The sequence below is a fragment of the Stegostoma tigrinum genome, chromosome 31, assembly GCF_030684315.1.
Source record: "Stegostoma tigrinum isolate sSteTig4 chromosome 31, sSteTig4.hap1, whole genome shotgun sequence".
In the NCBI taxonomy this organism is placed as follows: Eukaryota; Metazoa; Chordata; class Chondrichthyes; order Orectolobiformes; family Stegostomatidae; genus Stegostoma; species Stegostoma tigrinum.
In genome coordinates this window covers 38077186-38091835 of record NC_081384.1, presented here as the reverse complement: position 1 = coordinate 38091835, position 14650 = coordinate 38077186, and the positions used below count along the sequence as shown (strand labels likewise).

Here is a 14650-nt window from a genome sequence, read left to right as displayed (position 1 = left end):
TCTTCGTAATAGATGAAAATCCAATAAGTAGATAGGCATACACACATATATACAGAAAAGTACATAGAAACATGTAGCTATGCAGCATCATCAGACAGATGAGCATAAACAATTCACACACCTTCATTCAGACATCCACATATTATGATAGATAAACAAACTCACACAGATAGACAGCCTTATTTCTGTCTGAATCAATGCTAATATTGTACAGAGAGAGCCCTCAAACTACTTTCAGTCAGGCTGTTATTAATCCCTTAGCCCTGATGCAACAATGTTTTATGTCTTCTTTACCACAGATGTTCTTTCCAGCTGTCAGGATTTGGTCCAAATTTTCTTCATGTTGAAGGAGAAGTTGAACTGAAGGACGGAGGTGTTTATACAATTGTTATCTATCAAGCTAGTCACACTAACAATGTAAGTATGACTGAGGAGACAGAGTGCATAACTCCCATCCAATACATTGGGCCACACCCTTGGTCTCCTGCTGTGAGTGGAACTTCCACATCTTCTCCATTCACACTGAAGGTGCTTCAAGATGCTTGATTTCCTCCTTCAGAAATAGAATTTCTTATAAAAACCAAGTTTGCCTAAGACTGGTATTTCTCTCCCATTACTGAGGAGGTCATTCTAACACGTCTCATAGTCCTGGTCAGGATATAAAGAAAAGTCAATATTTGACAGGCATTTTTCATGTCTATCCTTCAATATCTGTGGTGATCATTTTCGTTTTCTGTATGAGTTTTTTCTTGCCAAAATGATCTCTACTGTTGTAGTTATTGCTCCTTCAGTTTTTTTTAATTCATTCAGGGTGTGGCTATCTCTGACTAGGCCAGCACTTACTGCTCATGCCTATTTGCCCAGAGGGCATTTAAGGGTCAACCACCTTGCTGTGGGGCAATGGTCATCATTAAAGTTTCATTCCAGACATTTATTGAATTCAAATTCCTCCATCTGCCATTGCAGGATTTAATCCCAGATTCCCAGAGCATTACTCATGTTGCCGGATTACTAGTTCTGCGATAATACCACTGGGTTGTCACTCCCCCATAAATAAGTATAAACAAGCGCTTGGGTGTACAGTACTTAAACATTGCTCAAAGGAAATGAGATTAAAAGCTTTCCATCTTCACTTAATGGGATTAAGAGGCAAAAATCAGATGTGTAAAAAAACTGATGTTCCTTTTTCAAGTCTATTACTTGCCAATAATCCTGGAGAGTGCAATTCGAAAAGTTTTGACTTCTCATCTACTTTCAGCAACATTCAAATTCCTTCAGCCTGTAGTATCTTATAAAGGGAAACTGAATCAATATTTGAAGAAGAGATAAATTAATTGTTAATGCGAAGTGGAACTATTTGGCCAGTTTTTTTTAAACCAAATTCTATTCTACCAAATTCCGCATTAATTAGCATCACTGCCTCCATGGATTCTCATACATCCAATTTACATCTTACCGTGCGCTGTTCCTGGAGCATCTTGCTACCTGGCAGGCATACACAGAAAGACTTGCGCCCCTTAGTGCCTGTTCCATCTTTAAAAAGCTGTTGTGTACTGTTGGGTTCCCGAAGCTGTCCTGACTCAGTGATAGGCAGAATGTGAACATGCTGGAAAAGGTGAAGATGGTGCTGCAATTCAGTGGCAGGGACCTAGAGGCCCCAGTTGAGGGGGATAGTCCACAGGACAGGAGTATTCTTCCTGGAGGACTGACAAAGAAGGTTGTGCTATCAGATTCTGGAATTCTATCAGATTCAAGCCAGCTTTGTCAGAAAGGAGGCCCCTTTTCCACTCTGCCACACTCCTGTCTGTCACCTCACACCCAACCTTTCTCTGCTACTGCCCCCACCTCCCACCCAGACTCTGCCACTCTCACTGTTGCATGCAATGCCTTCCCTCACTTGGTTTCCCCAACTTCCTACACCATAACCTTGTGTACTTCCTCCTCAACACCCTCACAATACCTCACTCTGCTTCCTCTACTTGCAGCAAGCCTAATAGCTGTGGCAGCCATGCCGTTTCACTCATTGACCCCGTTATGCTCATTAAAGGAGAAGACAGCCCACAATAGCTCAGAGAGAGCCAGTATGGGCAGAGGAGTGTCCCAACATGTGTGCTCAAATCACCCCACCCCGAGGACAGAATCCTGACCCTCACAAGAGAAGTCCAGGACCACTCCTGTGGGACTGATGTCCCCCAGCTGATGCAACTCTCACAATAACCCACTATCATTCTCAATCATTACACAGCTGTTCAATCCACTGGTCTTGACACTTTCAGATTCCACAGATTCTGCTACTTTTCCCATGATCTTTGTGGTAAAATGCCCAGCTTCTCTTGCAGCTCCCTCCTAGACTTCTCAGGATGAGAGTACTGAGGCCTCAGAGGAAGCATCAGCAAAGCTGCTTCTTGCACCCTCTCCCAGCACAGGTACTGACACTTTGATGGGACCAATAGACACACAGAGTGTGGGAACACAATCTGGTGAGTGGCTCACAGTGAGAGTTCCACAGATGGTGAGGAAGACATGGCAAGGTCGCTGGGCACTAGGGGGATGGTCAGAGACTGGTCACCTGCTCCAGCCTAGGCAGGAGAGGAACCTGTTGTGTTGACCATCAGGGACTTCACCCACATGCACAGGGAAGGTCAGGAGCAGTAAGCAGGGATGTGGGACACAATGGCCCTCATTGGCCAGAAGCTGGGGCAGTGCAGATGGTCAAGTGACAGTCTGACTGGGACTGTCTGTCCCTCCAGGGTCTGGTGGAGAGGTGCACATGTTTGCACTCCATCATCCCAGCTATTAGCCCTCAGGACCAAAGGCATGGGGTCAGTGGGACAGGGAACCTGGCCCATCCTCACAAGGAGACAGGGCAGTGCCAGGAGATGCCCAGACAGAGGTTGTACCAAACAATGGCCCCTCTGTACTTTCCTCTCAGGAGATTGTAGAGGTGGCTGGGCAGTCCACCTCCACCATACCTGCCCCCTGCCAGCCACTTGGCTGTTCAAGTCAGGGAGGGTCAATTTGCCTCTGGCATGGCTGGCTAACCCAGACACAAGCATCTCAGGATCAGCCACCAACCCTCCAGGACCAACGGGCTCTACATCAGAGTGAGCTCCCTCCATCCCAGCCACTGAGGCGTGGTGGGAAGGCCAGAAAGAAGGAAACTTATTGAGGGTACTTTGGGGGTATCGGTGAAAAAGGCTGTTACATCATCAGTTTCTGCATAAGTGTTTTTGATGTTATTATGGTCATGTGGCTCACACCCTCTTCACCACCTGGGCCAAGATGTACCCAGACTCCTGTTTAGTGCCTGTATATCCACCTGACCACATTAGCCCTATCCACGACAGCTTCCACTACAGAGCCAACAGACTGACAGTGATCCACTCCTTAGACTGCAGAGACATGGGCCACCTGAACAATAAATTGCTGACCGGACACCTAATCACATTCAATTCTACCAGAGATAACACAGTGTAGAGCTGGAGGAGCACAGTGGGCCAGGCAACATCAGAGGAGCAGGGTGGGGCTGGGGAAGGTAGGTGGGATGGTGATAGGTGAGTCCTGATAGGCAGTGGTGGAGATTGGTCAGTGAGGCAGGAGGGGTGGATAGGTGGGAGAGAAGATGGACAGGTTGTGTCAGGCCAATGAGGCAGGGATGAGAGGGAAGGTTGGTCATGGAGTGAGATCGGTGTGTGGAGAGATTTTGAAACTGGTAAAGTCCACATTGAGACCATTAGGCTGTAGGCTTCCAAGGTGGAATATGACGTACTGCCCCTCCAGTTTCCGGATGGCATTATTGTGACACTGGGGGAGGCCCAGGATGGACGTGTCGTCCAAGGAGTCGGAGGGGAAGTTGAAGTGGTTCGCGACTGGAAGGTGCAGTCATTTGTCACGAACTAGCGTAGGTGCTCCACAAAGTGGTCTCCGAGCCTCCACTTGGACTCATCTGACGTAGAGGACGCCACATCGGGAGCAGCGGATGCAGTAGACCACATTGGTGGATGTGCAGGTGAACCTCTGTCTGATGTGAAAAGTTTTTTTGGTTCCTTGGATGGAGGTGAAGGGGGAGGTCCTGCCTACATTTACTGTAGGCAGAGAGTTCGCTGCAGAAACTGCTGCACAGGGCAAGGTGTGAAGTTGATGTCGCACACTGCTCAATAGCAAGTGCCCCCTAAACTAATGACTGTGTAGCACAAGGCAAGCTGCTTGTTTTCCTAACCGCACTAATTGGCAAGTGCAGTCTATGGATACACATAGTTGCCAAGTGATTGAGTACTAAGACAACAGACAGCAGCCCTAAGACCCAGGCTGGTCCAGTCTTTGAGCTGGGTGCCTGCCCCCATGTACAAAGTGCCTCCTCTGTGGCCTTTCATTGCTCGTTGATTGTGCTTCCTGCAATTTAATTCTGTGTTTTCAGTGTGAACTGCCACTGTATAAACATGCCAGGATGGTCGTGATGGGTTGGCGGATGTTAGGAGGGGTACATATGCCTGCTGCCCATTGATCGTGTCCTGAGATTTTGTTGCCCACTGTCGAACATGAAGGTCGTTTGGAGTAAGCAGTGAGCTGAATTTGCCAGGCGTCTGGTCTGATTTCGTTGTGAAGTTTTTCTGATGAGTTTGTGGGAGGGGGAGTCTGAATATTAATGAGGCAAGCTGTGATGTTGGCAAGATATTTAACAAGCATTGATTTCCATCAATTCTGCTTTCACTGTCACCCAGTGAGAAACTTGCCATGCCAGTTCAAACATAAAAACTGGACTGGGATAAAATGGTCTGATTTCTTTCCAATTCTGCATCATATATTGCAAAAGCCCTCATTGGCCGACCCTTAAGCGTTTGCCTATAGTCTCTTAGTCCTCCATTCTTCCTGATTTAACCTTGCTTGCAATCCAAGTCTGGTACCGTCTAAGCATAACTTCCTGTTTACTCTTTTCTATTTCATTCTTTGTATCATGATTTATGGGGCATTGGCAACTTGGCTGCCATTAGACCTAGCTGCACTTGTTAGAGGGCCATTAGTGAGTGACATTGTCTTCCACAGAGAGCTGTGGAGACAAGGTCATTGAATATTTTTATAAAAGTTTCATAATTTTCACAATATTTTCATAAAGTTGGGAAAGTAGAGTTGAGGTCACTATCAGGTCAGGCCTTATCATATGTACAGCAGGCTTGAGGGGTCAAGTGGCCTCCTGCCACTCCTCATCATATATTTGTATGTTCTGCCACCCTCCTTCATGTCAGCCCATTAGTAAATCCACCCCTTCTTTTTTCCCACATGTTTAAATAGTTTTCTGTTAATCTCTTCAACTATTCCATCTGGCATTAACTTCACAGATTACACATTATCTACTTTATACACCCTGAGGAAGAGATTTTGACTATCAGATGGCTGTCTGTTGGAGTACTCCGAGTGTGTCATTGGGCATTAAGATCATTCTGAGCGCTAGACAAACAAAAATGTAGCCATATGCAGCAGGAACATGTATGTGATTGACTCTTAACTGGTCTCAAGGGTGGTTTAGGTTCATTCTGCTGTGGTGGCCCAGATTATTCTCCAAGAATTACTCTTGTTCCATTTGGCATCATAAAAAATGTAAAATTGTAAGTAGTGCACAGTATTTGGTGTGAGCCTTGTTCATAGGGTAGTTATAATAACACTAAGGCATTCTATAGACCCTGGGTCACTCATCTTTCAGTAGAGTTGGGTAATTTCATCACCTCCATTTCAACTCCATTACAAAATAGGAATGAGTTTCAGGCTGTTTACTATCAGATTGATAAAAACCAGCTCACTTTTCAAAGAGATCTTGCTGAATATTGCACAAGGGATCCTGTCCTTGCTCAAGAGCCACACACATCTTCTTTCTAGATGAGTTCTCTGCATAATGCTAAACTTACTGTTATGTTTGTCGTATCTAATGGCTAAGCCACTGTGGAATTGGATGCAGGGAACAATGAAGCCATTGTTGCTTGAAAAGAAGTATGTATTATTCACTTGCTCTTTGATTATGTTCCATTATTTGTGGAAAGCCAGGTATAATTCCGTCAGCCTCATACAATTCCTTGCCAAACCTCTATGGACTAGTTAACTCTGCACCATTCCAACTTAAAAAACAAAATCCTCTGGCCAGAAATTTAAATCCAAAATACCTCCCAGATGATAGAAGAATAAATATGATTTCTTGCGAAAAAGCAAAAAGGAAAGAAGGACAGCAGTTTTCTATTTAATCCATTTCAGTTAGATTTGGCAGAGATTAGTTCAATTGCTTGATTCAGTTTTAAAACTAAATTGGGAAGCATGAGGGACAGTTTGACTCAGCACTTTCTCATGAATTGTAGTACGGCCTGGATATCCATGCCATCTTGTTGCTCAATATTCTGTTTATTATGAATGTCATCTTTCCTCCATCATTATCTATGAAAGGGAACATGAGTGAGGGAAACAGAGCATCTGAACAGAGAGGGAAATCAAAGCTAGCTGCATGCCAAACTCATTCAGGCAGAAGCATCCAGCGGTGTTGGGGTGTCATCAGTCATTGGTGGCTTGGAGCAAAAAGAAACATGCTAAAGTTTCCAATTCTATCCAAGTATTCACATTACTGCGTTCAGAGTTTATGATAGTGCCAAGTGTACTGTCTGGGTTTGATTTATCCTGGAATCCTGAAGTATGCAGTAAGATCTCTCTGAGCACTTTGTCACGTCTAAATGCTATGGACTTCTGTAATGCTTCTTGCCTTTCTCTGTAGCCTATCCTGTGTCAGCATGTAGTAGTAGAGTGACCAAATTGTAAACAGTGCTCTGGACAAGCCTAGGGAATTGTGTCAGTTCATTATCCCTTCCTGGGACCCATATATTCTGCGTGACTGTTTCTTCAAGCGTCAACCTTGTCCCAGTAACAACACCCTTGCATTGGAATGGGGCCTGCTCTTAATTGGTTGTAACACCCTGAGGACATCCTGAAGTTGTGACTGTTGCCATCGAAATGCAAGTCCTTTCTTTCCTTGCTGCTGCTGCTGCACTCTGCATTTATGGTATCAGTGAGGAATTCAACAGATTTCTTGGAGTCCTCTCCAGTAGCTTACTGACATAGAATCTTGACCAGCACTCTCATCCTGTCTAAAAGACCTAACATTCATAGCAGATTCTGATCTGAAAGCAGTTAACCTTAGGCAGAATTTTCACAGGTGTACAGTGGTAGCTTTGCATTGTGTACGGGTGGGAGTAAACAGAAGGATTGGCAGTAACTTTTTTGTAGCTCATTCATAGGAAGTGGGTGTCATTGACTGGGCCAAAATTTGTTGGCCATCTCAATTCCCTTTGAGAAGGACAAACAGTGTGCTTCCTCGATTAATAAATAATTATAAAATGCATATTTGGCATTTTTGTAAGATCATGAGACCATAGGAAATAGGAACAGGAGCAGGTTTGAGCCCTTGAGCTGGCTCTGCCATTTAGTAGGATCATCGTTCATTTAACATACCTCATATTCCGTACTGAACAAAAATCTGTCTCAGCCTTACACATACACAAGAACATATACATAGATCTCTCTGTGGAAAAAAGTTCCAAAGATTCACAACCCTCTGAGAAAAGAAATTCCATCTCATCTAAGTCTTAAATTTACACCCCTTCTCTCTGAGACCCTCTGGTTCAGACTTTTCTATGAGGGGAAAAAATCCTCTCAGCAGTCAAACCTTTGAAATAATTCTATATGTTTCAATGAGATCACCTCTCATTCTTCTAAATTCCAATGAGAAGAGTCCTAAACTATTTAACCTTTGCTCATAAGATAAACCTTCCACAACAAGGATAATGGTAGTAAAATATTCTCTGAATCGCCTCCAATGAAATATTATCTCTTCTTAAATAAGGGGACCAAAACTGCTCACAATACTCCAAATGTGGTCACACCATCATCTTGTACAGTTGTAGTAAGACTTCCCAGCTCTCACAATCCAAACCCTTTGATTAAAGGGCCAACATTCCATTAACCTTCCTGATTACCTGCTACTTCTGTGGGCTCCCTTTCAGTGTTTCATGCATAAATCCTCCATCTCCCAAGCCCCTTTGCGTTGTAGCTTACTGCAGTTTTTCTCCATTAAATAATATTCTGTTCTTTTGTTCTCCCTTCCAAAATGAGCAACTTTACATTTTTCAACATCAAACTCCATTTTGCAATCTTTTGTCCACTTACTTATCAATATCTCTCTGCTGACTGTTTGTATCATTGTCTCTCAACCTGCCTTTCCTTATATTTTTGTGTCACCTGAAAATTTGACTACAGCACATTCACTTCTTTCCTCCAAGTCATTCATATATATTGTAAAGCTCCGATCCCCATTAACAGCTTACAGGCCACCAACCTGAAAAAGAACTCCTTATGCCCATTCACTGTTTCCTGCCCATTCATAGGTGGCTCAGTGGCTAGCACTGCAGCCTCACAGTGGCAGGGATCCAGGTTTGATTCCTGCCTTGGGCGACTGTCTGTGTGGAGTTTGCACATTCTCCCCGTGTCCGCGTGGGTTTCCTTCGGGTGCTCCAGTTTCCTCCCACTGCCCAAAGATGCGCCGGTAGGTGAATTGGCAATGCTAAATTGCCCATAGTGTTCACGGGTGTGTGGGTTGTAGGGGAATGGGTCTGGGTGGGATGCTTCAAGGGGCGGTGTGGACTTGTTGGGCTGAAGGGCCTGTTTCCACACTGTAGGGAATCTAACCTATGTTCAACATCATGGACTCCTGTGACATAACCTTCCACAAGGTACTTTGTTCAATGACTTCTTGCATAGTCATATAGTCATACAGCACAAAAGCAAAGCCTTTGGTCCAGCTAGGCCATGCTAACCAGATTTCCCATACTGAAGTAATCCCATTTGACTGCATTACAGTGCATCTACCCGTTCCCCTCCATCCAATCTGGCATTCTACCTTGATGAGTGAAAGATAAAAAAGTTTGGTCACAAGTCCTTGTTTTCAGCAATATTCAAATTCTGCTTTCCCAAGTGACTGACTGTATCAACAGTCATACCAGAACACTGGAACACTAGAACAATTAGCACTGGAGCATTGGCCTGCTTTTCACAGCTTGTGCTATCTCTAGCTCTTCGGTATTAGATTCCCACTCACAAAATATGGTGCTTATAAATTTCAGCTTGACTGGAGCCAGTACTAAGAAAGCCACAGTCCCCTGTTCCATCTGCCCCAAGTTGGGTGGGCAATATTAATTTTGTAAACATTAAGGTGGGAAAGTAAGGAGCAGGACTGGTCTGTTTTCCAAATGGATTATACAATACCAAATGCAACGTAATCATCCTCTTATATATGAGTTCTTGTATCTGAGCCCTAACCTTTCCCAACTCAGTATCCTAATCACAAGTGGAACATGTACATATACATACTCAACTGATACATTATTTTTAGTACACAATATTTCGGGTCACTTTCAATCTCGGCCGTACCTAATTAAGTTGCTTTAAATTTCAATTAATGCCTATTGTGACACTTCAGGGACATTTTTGAATTGTTTGCAGGTCTCATGCAGTGCCAGGAACTCAACAGCACAGCAGTGGTAAATGCAGAGATGTAGAACCCACCGGTTTGAGTATACAACGGTATACAAAGGCCTGCGACTGAGGCAGAATCTCATGCAGGTTCTTGCCACCTTAGCAAGCTGTGACTTGCCAGAATCACTGCTGCTTTTCTTCCTCACCTCACTGTTCTGCCCCATAGCTCCTTGCAGCTGCAGTGAGTCTCATATGGGGGCAATACAATTTTCTTAAATGCTTTATTCAAATTACTTTTGGTTGTTTTTTACACCAAAAGATGTTCCTTTTTACAATTGGAAATTGAGAATCTTATTTATTAAAATCCCTTATAATCATCATGATCATTATTCTTATCATTGATGATTATTATCATCATTAAATCAATTGGCAGAAACTAATTTTACAGAGAGAACAAGTGATGCCAAAAGAAATTACAGCTGGTTAAGGACTTTGCAAATATAAAAACAGGTTACTTGAATTTTGTTGTTAGTCTGTGTCAAACCAACCTATTTGTTTTAATACTGCCAGCTGAGTCTCTGATCCAATAAAAATAGTTAAGATTCTGGGCTAGGAGTTCAGTTGATGAATACATGTGGCTTAGAGACATAGAATTATAGAATCCCTACAGAGTGGAAGCAGACCATTCAGTCCATTGAGTCCACATCGACTCCTCAAAAAAGCATCCCACCCAGGCCACATGCAAAATGAAAACTTGAAAAATCATGTGCAAACACAAATATATAAATGTATTTATTTTCCTGCATTTGTGTGAAGCTCAAGACTGTCAACTATCTACAGGAAATAAAGAAATTGTATTCTGAGTAGTATGATGATAGTTAGGAATGGATCACTGAGTGAGGTGATGAAATAGGCTTCAGAACTTGAAGCAAAGTTGAAGGAGACAGTTTGCTGCAGTTTGGATTGTTGACAAGGATGGTGTCTTCGGTAAGGGGCAAATTCTGTAGTGAACACTGAAAATAATGGCTTTGGTATTTCTGGTAATTTTCAAAAATGTTACATAGAATTTGGTGAGATTTACAGCACAGAAACAGGCCATGTTGGCCCATTAGTCCTGACAATATGATTACCCTACAATGATGTGTGAGTGAAAGTTTGTCCCCTGTACCTAGCAAATTGATGCTACTTAGTGGTGATGGGAACTCAGGAGACACTTGAATATATTTCTGGAGGGAAAACTGACTGAGAGATGTGGAGTGAAAGGGATAGATGGTGAACAGGTTTCTGGGTGCTGGTAGTATTTACCTATTCTTAGTAAACGTTTACGTTCTTGTGTAACGATTTATCTCTTTTGCCAGGTCACTATGCAGGTGAACATTGATAACTGGCCAAAAACTGTCTCAGTGCTTTGGCAGATTCCTCAGTACCTCGTCATCTCAATGTCTGAGATACTTTTTGCAGTCAATGGACTACACCTGGCATACACTCAGGTAATGGCTAGAGTTGACTTCATTGATATAGAACAGCTATTATCCTTGTTTATTAAATAAATAAACCATGAGCCAAGATTAACAGGAACTGTCTCTTTGGGAGTATCTTCCTTTATTTTAACTTTGTTCAAAATTTGTTTCTGGTACCATGTTCCACTTGGGGCTGTTTAAACTGATTTGACATTGTTTTTGAGAGAGTAGAAAGGAGGCAGGTAGTAGGGTAGCTCAGTGGTTAGCACTGTTGCCTCACAGCGCCAGGGACGCAGTTTCAATTCCAGCCTCAGGTGACTGCGTGGAGTTTGCAAGTTCTCCCTGTGTCTGCGTGGGTTTTGTCCTCCAGTCCAAAGATATCCAGGTCAGATGGATTGGCTGTGCTAAATTGCTCCTCGGTTTTCAGTGATGTGCAGGCTTTATGCATTAGCCATTGGGAATTCGGGGTTACAGTGGTGTGGGATGCTTTTTGGAATGTTATTGTGGACTCAATGGGCCAAAAGGCCTGCTTTCACGCTGTAGGCATTCTGTGACTGGTGGCAACACTCCACTGCAACCACACCTGCTCACAGTTGGTCCTGCAGAGCTGTGACACTGTGTGACTGAGAACTCGACTGATTGTTGTCTGAATAAAACTGAAATTGAACACTAAAAGATTTGGTCTTTATAGACAGGATTTGAGAAATGGTCATATTGTCACTGGTGCCCCATACTCCTCACATCTTCCCAAACATCTATAACCAATGGTTTACTTTAATGTGGGATGTACACAGAATGATGTAAAATTTACATCCCCATAACAGTCCATTCAACCCAACCCATCCACGCCAAAGTTTATTCTCTACATGATCCTTCCTTGCTGCCTGCTCCATTTCACTGTATCAGCCTATTCTTGGATTCCTTTCTTCCTCTTAGTGCTTTTTAGGAAGGGATCATTCCTCACTGGTAACAGATTATTTCTCTATTTAATTTGCAGGCTCCTTCCTTGATGAGGTCTGTTGTGATGGCTGTTTGGCTTCTTACAATTGGCTTAGGAAATCTCATAGTCGTGTTGATTGCGGAGATTGCAATAATAAAAGACCAGGTATGTGATCCAGGTTCACCAGAAGAAGGGGAGAGGATCTCAAAGCAGCCAGAGGCAGGCCATTTAATACAACAGGCAATTGGTCCAAAAGCTCAAGCGACCAGAGAATGCAGACATCCCATATCCGGGCCTCTGGAATTTCTGCCCATAAACCATTGCAAAATGAGGATTTCTGTGGCTCAAATGGTAGCACCCTGTCCTCTGGACCAGCAGGTTTGAGGTTGAAGTCCCACTCCACCTCTGCTTGCTGGACACAGATGTTTGTAATCAGCCTGCTGATTCGTCCAAAGTGAGGTGAAGAAAAATTGTGTGAAGTTTAGAGTCATTTTAGATTTGCCATCAGAATACTTACACTCTCAATTCAGGCTAGTATTAGTGTTTGTTTCAATTTCTGATTAGTGGTAGGTGAGGCTGCTTGGTGTAAAAGGCATGAGATTAATGATGCCAAATTGGTTGATGAGTTTTAGTTGTAAAAATGTGTTAAATCTGAATTGCCTTGGCTCAGCTCTACTTGTCCATACTTTTGTTACCTCTAGACTCAAACATTTCAGCAACCCTGGCTGGTCTCCCATCTCACAATATGGATCTGAGGTGATCCAAAATTATTGCTTGCATCTTAACTCATACCAAATCCCATTAACCCATTATTCCAATGTAGTCTGATCTGCATTAGGCCCCAGCCTAACAATGCCTCAAATTTAAAACTCTCATCCTTTTGCTCAAACTCCTTGATAGCTTTGCCCTCCCTATCTCTGCAACCTTTCCAAGAACTACAAAATTCAGAAATACTCATTCTCCACCAATCATGGTCTTTTGTGCATCTGCCTTAACCTGCCTGGACTCCACATTCTATTGATCTTTCTTGACTTACTGCCTCTCTTTCTGACCTTCTATACTTTATTTTCATTTGTACATGGATGTGAGTATTGCTGCCTAAGCCAGAATTTACTATCCATGCCTTACTACTCAGAGAGCAGTAGGGAGTTAACCATATTGTTTAAAGCTTTGTGTCTATACATACAAAATACTGACTTCCCTGTGCACAAGATATCAGTGAACCAGGTCGGTTTTTATAACAATCAACCATATTTTTCATTGTTACTTTTCAATTTGCTTTTTTATTGAATTCAAATGTTACCATCTGCCAGGGTGGGATTCAAACCTGTGTTCTTAGAACATTAGCTTGAGTTTTCTAGATTATTAACCCAGTGACATTACACTGTGCCAAAACCTTGCCAAGAGGCTAGGCAAGCGTTCAGAGTACTTCTTAAAATCTACTTCTTTCACTCAGTCACTTGTCAAGTGGTTCACTGTTAAAACAGTAATAGCATACCTGCCAAGAGCATTGGAATTTTTTTTCCTAAATTAATGATGTTATACAAGTGGTGTACCACAAGGATCTGTTCTAGGTCCTCTATTTGTGATTTTTGTAAAGGATTTGGATGAAGGAGTGGAAGGGTGGATTAGCAAGTTCGCAGACAATACAAAGGTGGGTCATGTTGTGGACAGTGCAGAGGTCTGTTCTAGGTTACAAAGCGACATTGATAGAATGCAGAGCTGGGATGAGAAGTGGCAGATGGAGTTTAACCCTGAAAAATATGAGGTGATTCATTTTGGAAGGACAAATTTGAAACCCGAATACAGGGTTAATGGAAAGATTCTTGGCAGTGTGGAGGCGCAGAGGGACCCTGGGGTTCATGTCCACAGTTCCCTGAGAGCTGCCACGCAGGTAGATAGAGTTGTTAAAAAGGCGTATGGTGTGTTAGCTTTCATTAATAGAAGGATTGAGCTCAAGAGCAGTGAAGTTACGCTCCAGTTACAAAAAAGCCTGGTTCGGCAACATCTGGAATATTGTGTCCAGTGCTGGTTGCCTCATTACAGGAAAGATGTGGGAACATTGGAAAAGGTACAGAGGAGATTTACCAGGATGTTGCCTGGAATGGAGGGTCTTACAAGGAAAGGTTGAGAGAGCTCGGACTTCTGTTTAGAACGAAGGATGAGAGGTGATTTGATAGAGGTGCACAAAATGAGCAGTTATAGATAGAGTGGACAGCCAGAGACTTTTCCCTAGGATGGAGGTAAATATAAGGGAGAAAAGTCAGAGGTAGGTTCTTTACTCAGAGTGGTAGGGGTGTGGAATGCATTCCTGGAGAGGGTAGTGGAGTGGGCCTCATTAAGGGCGTTTAAGCAGCTATTAGATCGGCATATGGATGATAATATAAAAAGTATGGGTGGAGGTTAGATAGACCTTAGTATTAGGGTAAAAGTTTGGCACAACGTTGTGGGTCGAAGGGTCTGTACTGTTCTATGGTCTAAAGTATAAATAGTTATTATAATGGGAATTCAGCTCCCCAATAGTCAGTCCCAGAGATCAGTGCAATCAGAACCTCATCAGCAGGCAATGTTCAATTTATTCAAAAGATGATGACTTCTATCCTATCTCATAGTTGCTGTCACTTTGTGAATGCTTCATTTTGTATCAGGTAATGGTTCTGAAAGTGTTAATGTTAGAGACTGCGTAAGACGAATGGAGTTACACACTTCTGGGTGGAGAACCAGGAGCCCAGCTCCAGCTGCTGATGGG

General features: G+C 43.1%; 1 protein-coding gene across 1 annotated transcript in view; it reads left to right on the top strand.

Annotated features, from left to right (window-relative positions):
• LOC125466463 (solute carrier family 15 member 2-like) overlaps positions 1-14650 on the top strand; it is a 154219-nt gene that overhangs the window by 128143 nt on the left and 11426 nt on the right. Inside the window, exons 19-21 of the mRNA XM_048560992.2 lie at positions 300-417; positions 10860-10991; positions 11959-12066. Coding sequence (XP_048416949.2) covers positions 300-417; positions 10860-10991; positions 11959-12066 — 358 coding nt within the window. The remainder of the gene's footprint in view (positions 1-299; positions 418-10859; positions 10992-11958; positions 12067-14650) is intronic.